The 11,647-nt window shown below is 40.3% G+C and overlaps 1 protein-coding gene across 2 annotated transcripts in view; it reads right to left on the minus strand.

Annotated features, from left to right (window-relative positions):
* TDRD7 (tudor domain containing 7) overlaps nucleotides 1-11,647 on the minus strand; it is a 92,122-nt gene that overhangs the window by 31,705 nt on the left and 48,770 nt on the right. For both annotated transcript variants that reach the window (XM_007456384.1, XM_007456385.1), the window contains one exon: nucleotides 1,317-1,903. In XM_007456384.1, the coding sequence (XP_007456446.1) occupies nucleotides 1,317-1,903 (587 nt within the window). The remainder of the gene's footprint in view (nucleotides 1-1,316; nucleotides 1,904-11,647) is intronic.

Genomic DNA, 11,647 nt, shown 5'->3' on the forward strand with positions numbered 1-11,647 from the left:
CTGCTGAACACATAGAATGCCGGCTCTGGGATTCTAACTTATACTGAAAAAGGGATCTAGATAACCTGAGGACCCTGGACCTAATCATCCTGGAGTAGATTGAACCCCCATCCTATTGAAGTCCTGGAACTGATCCAGAGTCCTGCCAGATCTTGGGAAGAACGTAAGAAATCACATGATTCATCCAGTCCAGTGCTGGGTGCTTGGTCTCTGAAAGTGGCACCAATGATTACCGGTAACAGATACCAAAGGATCCTGCCAAGGAAGCAGATTTAGATTTTCTTTATAATGTCAAATGGTAAAAGTTAGCAATGTGCTCCTCAACATCCTTCCTTTACCTCAGTTTATTAGTGACCCACAGTGGGAACCCTAACCCTCAGCAAGCTATTTCTATCTTCAGGCCATACCACATCTTAGAATAAAAGCTCTATACATTTACCACCCCTCTATAAAAAGGACCTCAACAAAGCTCCTACATGTTCTAGTTTGAATATCCTAAGATACTTGATTCTCACTTCATCATCAGACTTAGTTTGTTCAAACAGAAAAGCTTCAATAGGTTTGCTGTATAGGACTTTGATTATTTTTTGTGGCCTTTCATTGGATCTTCCCAGCTCAGCTATGATCCTTGGGAAGAGTAAGAGTCCAACGCACAGGGACATTTTGGGTGAAGGAGCCTGGATCCTGTTCTGCTCCAGTCACAGCCACACCTTGGGCTGCTGCCTCCAGAGATCCAGCTACAGTGGTTACCATTCTTCATCCCAAGTCAGAAACAGCAAACTATAGTCTTTCAACATTTTCTATGTATTCTACATTTCCTCCAAAAGTCCACACCAAGTGCCTGAACCGAACTGTTTTTTGGAATTCCAGTTATCATTAGCCACTTAGGCAATAATTCCTTCTCCCAGGCAATAATATCAAAAGGCTCGAGACGGAGGGCTAATCTGATGCATTACACTAGAAGGTGGTGCTTAGCTATTCTGACTTTTAGGAAACACTATGTAATCCCAGATTAAACAGTATTACCTACCTAGTGGGTGACTGCTCTTTCTACGGACTAGGTATTGCTTTTGACTTACATAGTTACCATTATGCTTTTGACATAGATTATTTTCATGTTCAGACCATATCATCATTTCAATTTTTGAAACTGTAAGAAATCTTTTCTCACAAAAATAGTTATTTTAAACATTATACTTCAATATAACTCTATAGAACTAAAAATATATTATTCTTCCTCAACCAGCATCTCTATGAAGAATAGCCAAGTAGCAACAGTACACTAGGATTCTAAAGAATTAGAAAATAAAACTTGCCTGATAACCACTTCATTTGTGTTGCTCAGTTCAACCACCAGTACAGATGGGGACGCCTCAGTTGGAATGATTAACGGAGGAATTGTTACAGTCTCCATAAAGGTATCAGCACTTTCGGTAATGTTTTTTTCTATCTGCAAATATTCTTGTTCAATCACAGACTTGACATCATAATCTCCATGTGCTTGCTCTGCATCCTTTAGGATTTTGTCAGTGGGTGGTGGAAGTTTAGCATAGAGAATGGCCTTCTGGGGGTTTCCAGAAATGTAGTCTATGGTGCATACATCAGAAAGCGAGGCAAGATTTTTTAAGGCATCCTCGGGTAATTTCACTTTGTACATGTCCTCAAATGCTTTTGGGAGTGCACTGGCCCAGAGACCACTTGAGTATTTCACCAGCAGCTCCTCAACTTTCTCTTTAAAGTCTCCTGGCATAACTGTTGGACACCCTTTGAGTGGTAGTATTTGTTTTGGAGCAGGTAGTGGGGATGGTGGCACTTTTTCAGCATTCAGTTCACTTCTCAAAAGCTGCTTTCTCTTAGCTGGATAAACAAGTAAATCTTGACCACCACTGCAAGGTTTTTCCACCTGAAATTTTTAAATAAAGCAAATGACAGATATTTTAATGGCTAAAAACAACCTGAGAGCACATTAATGCATTTTAAATTTGAGGGAAACACTTTTCAAATTTATGAAGAGAACACAAAATTGTACATTTTACTCTTCTCGATCACTAAGACTTTAATACACTGCCTTCACTTGCAAACATGATCATGCACCACATTTCAGTAACAAGCAGGGAAATGAAATAGTATGAATTTCCCACGTGAAGCACCTGACCTCCAATAACCCTAGGAAATCATGAGAGCTTCTGCCCTGTACACCACCTAGTTTCTCTGACAAATAGTTTTGTCTCACCTAGTTTCTCTGACAAATACAAAGCAACAGCTTACAAAATTGACAGAATACAAGGAGGAATGAAACCATGAAAAGGTATCAGAACTGTCAGGAATAAACCACTGGGAAGAAAGCTAGGAAATATTCAGGCAAAACTGAGGTGCTGTCTCTCTTCTTCCTGCAGTGTCCTGAGAAAACCCTCAGCTTTCCATTATGTAGGAAGGTCAGTCCAGAGGTAAGGTACACATTTTCCAACAACTATGGTAGAAAGTTAGCTAAAAGTGTTGTCCCTCTAATGAACAAGACTTAAGAATGCCCAGCAGTTGTATACCAGCCAATTTCTAATTTTCTTCTCATAACATTCCAGAGAGGCACGGCTTGATGGCATCTCCTAATATAAGAGAAGGAGGAAAAGAGAAACTGATGTATGGCACCATTTTTCCAAGTTCTAAGCCTTTCCACTTCTAGACCAAGGGTCAGCACACCACAGGCTGCCACCCAATGCAGCATGCCACCTGTTTTTCCATAGCCCATGAGCTAAGAATGATTTTTCTATTTTTAAATGGCTGAAAAAAAAATCAAAAGAATTACTTTGTGACATGAAAATGATATGAAATTCAGTGTACATCAACAAAGTTTTATTGGCACCCAGCAATGCTCTAGGTAGTGCGTATGGCTGCTTTTGCACTACAATGGCAGAGTTGAGTAGTTGTGCCAGACTATGGGTGACAGTCACATAGCTCTTGGCCTGCAAAACCTAAAATATTTATTACTTGGTCCTTTACAAAAAGAATTTCTCAATTTCTGATTAGACTGAAGTTATTAGTACTCATAGCCCTCTGAAACGCTTCTATTTTGTCAGATCCTATTCACCTATTCTTTAGCTGAAATTTAAGACCTTAGGAGGCTATCCAACCACTAAGGTGATAATACAAGCTTACAAGAAGTACCCCCTTCCCCAAGAAGAACAGAATATTAAAGTTGCTGGATGGGTAGCTTGTCAGTAAAGAACATTGACTTCATTTACTAATTTTCTATATAATGCTTAGGAAGAGAGAACATAAATACAGTTGACCCTGCTGACACCGTGTAACACTCTGGATGGTATTTATATGATATTCACAATTTGTGTCCTTAATGTTAAGGCTGGAAACACAAACATTTGGGACACTCCTCATTTTGCTCTCAGTGGTTAGCCCACCTCTCCAAAGACTCACATTTTAAAATCTGGAATCTTAAAATGCCTATCTTCACTGTGCTTTAAGACACTTAAGATACAAGGACACAGACTGGGTATCCAGAAAAGATTTGAGAAATATATTTTTTGAGAAAATGGAAAAATAAAACAGAATTCTATTTCTATGTGAGTTTTTCACTTGTCATACAGAATCCCAGTTAGTAGCCTCTTCAATAAGTGGTGCTGGGAAAACTGGACAGCTACATGTAAAAGAATGAAATTAGAACACTCCCTAACACCAGACACAAAAATAAATTCAAAATGGATTAAAGACCTAAATGTAAGGCCCGACACTATAAAAAACTCTTAGAGGAAAACATAGGCAGAACACTCTATGACATAAATCACAGCAATATCCTTTTTGACCTACCTCCTAGAGAAATGGAAATAAAAACAAAAATAAACAAATGGGACCTAATGAAATTTAAAAGCATTTGTACAGCAAAGGAAAACATAAACAAGATGAAAAGACAACCCTCAGAATGGGAGAGTATATTTGCAAATGAAGCAACTGACAAAGGATTAATCTCCAAAATTTACAAGCAGCTCATGCAGCTCAATATCAAAAAAACAAACAACCCAATCCAAAAATGGGCAGAAGACCTAAATAGACATTTCTCCAAAGAAGATATACAGACGGCTAACAAACACTTGAAAGGATGCTCAACATCACTAATCATTAGAGAAATACAAATCAAAATTACAATGAGCTATCACCTCACACCAGTCAGAATGGCCATCATCAAAAAATCTACAAACAATAAATGCTGGAGAGGGTATGGAGAAAAGGGAACCCTCTTGCACTCTTGGTGGGAATGTAAATTGATACAGCCACTATGGAGGTTCCTTAAAAAACTAAAAATAGAACTGCCATACGACCCAGAAATCCCACTACTGGTCATATACCCTGAGAAAACCATAATTCAAAAAGGGTCATGTACCACAATGTTCATTGCAGCTCTGTTTACAATAGCCAGGACATGGAAGCAACCTAAGTGCCCATCGACAGATGAATGAAGAAAAAAAAAGTGGCACGTATATACAATGGAATATTACTCTACCATAAAAAGAAACAAAATTGAGTTATTTGTAGTGAGGTGGATGGATGTAGAGACTGTCATACAGAGTGAAGTAAGTCAGAAAGAGAAAAACAAATATCGTATGCTAACAAATACATATGGAATCTAAAAAAAATGGTTCTGAAGAACCTAGGGGCAGGACGGGAATAAAGACGCAGACGTAGAGAATGGACTTGAGGACACGGGGAGGGGGAAGGGTAAGCTGGGAGGAAGTGAGAGAGTGGCATGGACATATATACACTACCAAATGTAAAATAGATAGCTAGTGGGAAGCAGCCACACAGCACAGGGAGATCAGCTCGGTGCTTTGTGACCACCTAGAGGGGTGGGATAGGGAAGGTGCGAGGGAGACGCAAGAGGGAGGAGATATGGGGATGTATGTATATGTATAGCTGATTCACTTTGTTATGAAGCAGAAACTAACACAACTGTAAAGCAATTATACTCCAATAAAGATGTTAAAAAAACAAAAAAAGAATCCTGGTTAGTACAATTTTAGATTTAGACATGGCAGTCCTCCATATCCAAAGCCAGCTGAGCCTGCTGGGCCCATCTTAAAACCCTTCTTCAGTCTTCACCTAGCAACATCTTCTCAACTCATTGCAACACTTTCTCTGAAGTGGATGGCAGAGGCTAATTTCAACGGAATATAGTCCATCTTATTCATCTAAAATAACTCTCACAAGCTGCATGTCCTATCTGTCCACATGGCTTCTTCTAACCCAAAAGAGGACAACAGTTCTTCAGTTTAATGATCCTTTTCTTTCCAATAAATTAACTGGGAATATGAGATACTTCAATGTTTGTTTACTAATCTCTCCCACTCTTGGCCCCAAAGCTTCCATTCCCACCTGTGCTTTAGATGCAATCAGGACCAATTACCTAACAATGTAATTGTCAAATCTGTCAAACCCCTAAACATGACCTCTGAACATGACCAGCACACTGAGTTCTTCTAACTAGGGATTACTATCTTTTTTTTTTTTTTTTGCTGTATGCGGGCCTCTCACTGTTGTGGCCTCTCCCATTGCGGAGCACAGGCTCCGGACGCGCAGGCTCAACGGCCATGGCTCACGGGCCCAGCCGCTCCGTGGCATGTGGGATCCTCCCGGACCGGGGCACGAACCCGTGTCCCCTGCATCGGCAGGCGGACTCTCAACCACTGTGCCACCAGGGAAGCCCGGGGATTACTATCTTAACAGAAGTTATGAATATTAGGTCCACTTGATGTGAATTTGGTCAGGACAAGAGGAGAATTCCCATTTTTCTGGCCTTTATTCCAGAATAATGCTTAAAGATCACCTGGAAGTAGTAAGCTTCCAGGGCTTTGTCTGGAGCATTTATATCAAGCTTTGCCAGTCAGCCTATAAAGTAGATTTTTGACCAATAAGCCTGAGTTTATTCAAAGTACAAACAATGGCCAAATAATCATCTGAACTAGAAGGCAGGTTTGTTTCCTCAGCAGTTTTATTTTCATTGCTTAAAGTAGATACCCTACCGCAGCCCCCAGCAATCCCCAAATGACTAGTTCCTTGAATTGTAGCCACTTTCCAATTTTTACTGGCTGCTTCTTGATCTCATAAGCCAGTTATGTGCCTAATTCCACTTTGTTCTCTAGTAATTTGGCCTCTTTAAATTCAAATTAGCATCTACTAAGATTAAACATCAGCCCGACTTTAGGAACAGAACCTGACACTAACTGGAGTTGATGCAGATGTTCTTCAACATGTTAGACAACTATTCATGGACAATTTAGTGACATGGAAAATATGCCTGGTCCACGTACGTCATTAGCCAATCTTTGGAGAATAGCTGAAGGGTTACTCAATTCAAAGGAAAAGATCATGAAACTCACATTGTATAGAATTTAAAATATATGTAATTTAAGACAAATGTAATTTTTTTCAACTTAAACTCTTTGTTTTAAATATTTCATGAAAGTGAAAATTTGCTTTTCTCAGGCATTCCAATGTGATCACCATCTGTCCTCCAGAACATGTGTCTTCTTTTTAATTTTCTGGTCAATGGGCTTAGAAACAACACCTATTACTATATCTATTCCCAGCCTATGAGAATCTTCCCAAAGGCAAGAAATTGCTGGAATGTGGGTTACAGTATGGTGTCCACTCTTCACTATGCTCTGGTACATCTGACCAGATTTACATGCTGTTCTCTTGTCTCATCCCCCAAAACAGAACAGCTGTCTTCTGGCCTTCATAAATGACCAAGGTAAGTCAATAGCTACTTGAAACATGGCTTTTATTATTTCCTTAGTGTGATAATCAGCTGCTAATCATTCCAGTTGGATCTTTCAGAAGGGTGCTTTTACAACTTCTATTGGGTTGGCCAAAAGGTTCGTTCGTTTTTTTCCGTAAGACGGTTCTAGTAGCACTTAGTTGTTTTTAACTTCAATTGAAACGATTTTGTTAGATTGTATTGTGACAGTCGTCATACCAGTGTGCATTTAAAAAAAGACTTATCAAAACTGGTGAATTTTTGTGTAGCCATTTTAATACTGAAGATGAAAGAAAAAAGCAACATTTTCCACATATCATGCTTTATTATTTCAAGAAAGGTAAAAACGCAACTGAAACGCAAAAATAAGGTTTGTGCAGTGTATGGAGAAGGTGCTGTGACTGATCGAACATGTCAAAAGTGGTTTGCGGGGCTTCCCTGGTGGCTCAGTGGTTAAGAATCTGCCTGCCAATGCAGGGGACATGGGTTCGAGCCCTAGTCCGGGAAGATCCCACATGCTGCAGAGCAACTATGCCTGTGCGCCACAACTAAGCCTGTGCTCTAGAGCCCGTGAGCCACAACTACTGAAGCCCACGTGCCTAGAGCCCGTCCTGCGCAACAGGAGAAGCCAGCACAGTGAGAAGCCCACGCACTGCAATGAAGAGTAGCCCCTACTCGCTGCAACTAGAGAAAGCTCGTGAGCAGCAATGAAGACCCAATGCAGTCAAAAATAAATAAATAAAATTTAAAAAGTGGTTTGTGGAGTTTTGTGCTGGAGATTTCTCGCTGGACGATGCTCCATGGTCGGGTAGACCAGTTGAAGTTGACAGTGATCAAATCGAGACATTCACTGAGAATAATCAACGTTATACCACGCAGGAGATAGCCAACATACTCAAATATCCAAATCAAGCATTGAAAATCATTTGCACCTTTTTGGTTATGTGAATCGCTTTGATGTTTGGGTTCCACACAAGTTAAGCGAAAAAAATCTTGACCATATTTCCACATTTGATTCTCTACTTAAACGTAATGAAAATGTTCTGTTTTTTAAAACAAATTGTGACGGGCGATGGAAAGTGGATATTGTACAATAATGTGGAACGGAAGAGATCATGGGGCAAGCAAAATGAGCCACCACCAACCAAAGGCTGGTCTTCATCCAAAGAAGGTGATGTTGTATATATGGTAGGATTGGAAGGGAGTCCTCTGTTGTGAGCTCCTTCAGGAAAACCAAACGATTAAATCCAACAAGTACTGCTCCCAATTAGACCAACTGAAACCAGCACTTGATGAAAAGCATCCAGAATGAGTCAACAAAAAATGCATAATCTTCCATCAGGATAATGTGAGACCGCATGTTTCTTTGACGACCAGGCAAAAACTGTAACAGCTTGGCTGGGAAGTTCTGATTCATCCACCATATTCACCAGATATTGCACCTTCGGATTTCCATTTATTTAGGTCTTTTCAAAATTTTCTTAATGGAAAAAATGTCAATTCCCTGGGAGACTGTAAAAGGCACCTGGAACAGTTCTTTGCTATAAAAGATAAAAAATCTTGGGAAGATGGAATTATGAAGCTGCCTGAAAAATGGCAGAAAGTAGTGGAACAAAAGGGTGAGTACTTTGTTCAATAAAGTTCTTGGTGAAAATGAAAAATGTGTCTTTTATTTTTACTTAAAAACCGAAGGCACTTTTTGGCCAACCCAATAGTTCCTGTAGTCTAATTGATTCAAGTACATACCTGAGAAGGGGGTCAAAAGGCCTCCTGTTCTATAGGAGAAAAGACGCAGGATCATAATCCTGCCATTTTCTTCCATGGTTTAGTTGTTTTGTGGCTCTTCAGTTTTGTGTTTGGTTTTGGATATTCACCCAAAAAATCGCCAGTCCAATGACTGGAAACTGGCATGACCTGGAACTCCATAGATTTACTATGCATGGGTCCTTACCTCCACCTCCCAACAGCAGAGACAGGTAGGTAACCTAAAGGATTAACTCCTTACACCATGGAGTTCAAGCCATCTCCTCTGGCGATCATCAGAAGACTCTAGTATCTAACATGCCTTAAACCTTCTATTCCCACAAGTTCATTATATTTAGCTTGATTTCTGCCTCATTTGGAATCACAACTTGAATGAGATACTTCTCTCACATCCCTCTGAGTTTTTCTAAGTTTGGAGTCGACAGATTAGGTTTGGTAGATGTGAGACTCAAGGACTTAAAACATCAACTTCTTCAGGAGCCCTGTAAGTTCACACAAATAGAAGTCTTCATTGCTATATGCCTAGAAATTGTCTTCTTAATTCTAAGAGGTCTTTACTTCTTCCTAATTTACCTGTTCTGTAAAGTTCTTGAAGCCAAACTCCTTTGAGTCTATGAAGGCTCACCTGCTAACTCTGCAGCATAGGCTGCTGAGGTAAACTTACTGTTTCTTATGGAATTAGAATTTTCTTTGGGATTCTGTAACAGAATTGGTAATGTCCAATTAAATCAAAAAGTTTCAAAGCAGTTGTATGGGTCTCATTCAGACACAGTTTTGTTTCCATTGGGTAGTAGTTCTTTGTGTTGAAGCTTTAAATTACATTCTAAATTTCATTTTATATGGTCACCACCCAATACCAACCTCAGACAGTATGGTAAAATCACGTTTACCCGGAGACCTGCCTTCCAGCACTCCAACTATTAGCAGTGGCTTGGAACTCAAAAACAAACCAATTAAAAAACTCAATTTCAGCAGGCAGTAAAGACCTCTGGGTACCTAGCAACAACTACAACATCAAAGAGTCACTGACCAGAAGCTTGCACCCTATGATTAGCAAGTTCACAGAAAGAAAGATTGATTGATGACCTTCTACAGAGCTCAGTCTTTTTGTGTTAATGCTGAGAAGTGCTGGGAAAGTTAGACAACTAAGAGATGAGGAAATGGTCCCCAATGGCCTGACGGCCACAGTGAAGACAAACTGATAGGTTCAGATCTGAAGCCTCTAAGGGTAGTGGGTGAGGCTTATACTGCATGCAGGATAATACACTGAGATGAGCTAACACCCAACTCAGTGTTCCAAACCACCTACAACTGCCACCCTCTCTGCAGCAGTTCATGCTACGCCCAAGATTATTCAGAAAGGGTTATAATTTTTAGTCGCTTCTGTTTAAGAAAGTACAGGTGTTTGTGGCATATTCCACAGAGGTTTAATCAAAGGTGAAGGTAAAAAGTTCCTTGTAGGGCTTCCCTGGTGGCACAGTGGTTGAGAGTCCGCCTGCCGATGCAGGGGATTTTTACTTAAAAACCGAAGGCACTTTTTGGCCAACCCAATAGTTCCTGTAGTCTAATTGATTCAAGTACATACCTGAGAAGGGGGTCAAAAGGCCTCCTGTTCTATAGGAGAAAAGACGCAGGATCATAATCCTGCCATTTTCTTCCATGGTTTAGTTGTTTTGTGGCTCTTCAGTTTTGTGTTTGGTTTTGGATATTCACCCAAAAAATCGCCAGTCCAATGACTGGAAACTGGCATGACCTGGAACTCCATAGATTTACTATGCATGGGTCCTTACCTCCACCTCCCAACAGCAGAGACAGGTAGGTAACCTAAAGGATTAACTCCTTACACCATGGAGTTCAAGCCATCTCCTCTGGCGATCATCAGAAGACTCTAGTATCTAACATGCCTTAAACCTTCTATTCCCACAAGTTCATTATATTTAGCTTGATTTCTGCCTCATTTGGAATCACAACTTGAATGAGATACTTCTCTCACATCCCTCTGAGTTTTTCTAAGTTTGGAGTCGACAGATTAGGTTTGGTAGATGTGAGACTCAAGGACTTAAAACATCAACTTCTTCAGGAGCCCTGTAAGTTCACACAAATAGAAGTCTTCATTGCTATATGCCTAGAAATTGTCTTCTTAATTCTAAGAGGTCTTTACTTCTTCCTAATTTACCTGTTCTGTAAAGTTCTTGAAGCCAAACTCCTTTGAGTCTATGAAGGCTCACCTGCTAACTCTGCAGCATAGGCTGCTGAGGTAAACTTACTGTTTCTTATGGAATTAGAATTTTCTTTGGGATTCTGTAACAGAATTGGTAATGTCCAATTAAATCAAAAAGTTTCAAAGCAGTTGTATGGGTCTCATTCAGACACAGTTTTGTTTCCATTGGGTAGTAGTTCTTTGTGTTGAAGCTTTAAATTACATTCTAAATTTCATTTTATATGGTCACCACCCAATACCAACCTCAGACAGTATGGTAAAATCACGTTTACCCGGAGACCTGCCTTCCAGCACTCCAACTATTAGCAGTGGCTTGGAACTCAAAAACAAACCAATTAAAAAACTCAATTTCAGCAGGCAGTAAAGACCTCTGGGTACCTAGCAACAACTACAACATCAAAGAGTCACTGACCAGAAGCTTGCACCCTATGATTAGCAAGTTCACAGAAAGAAAGATTGATTGATGACCTTCTACAGAGCTCAGTCTTTTTGTGTTAATGCTGAGAAGTGCTGGGAAAGTTAGACAACTAAGAGATGAGGAAATGGTCCCCAATGGCCTGACGGCCACAGTGAAGACAAACTGATAGGTTCAGATCTGAAGCCTCTAAGGGTAGTGGGTGAGGCTTATACTGCATGCAGGATAATACACTGAGATGAGCTAACACCCAACTCAGTGTTCCAAACCACCTACAACTGCCACCCTCTCTGCAGCAGTTCATGCTACGCCCAAGATTATTCAGAAAGGGTTATAATTTTTAGTCGCTTCTGTTTAAGAAAGTACAGGTGTTTGTGGCATATTCCACAGAGGTTTAATCAAAGGTGAAGGTAAAAAGTTCCTTGTAGGGCTTCCCTGGTGGCACAGTGGTTGAGAGTCCGCCTGCCGATGCAGGGGACACGGG

Source organism: Lipotes vexillifer, unplaced genomic scaffold (genome assembly GCF_000442215.2).
Source record: "Lipotes vexillifer unplaced genomic scaffold, Lipotes_vexillifer_v1.1 scaffold630, whole genome shotgun sequence".
In the NCBI taxonomy this organism is placed as follows: Eukaryota; Metazoa; Chordata; class Mammalia; order Artiodactyla; family Lipotidae; genus Lipotes; species Lipotes vexillifer.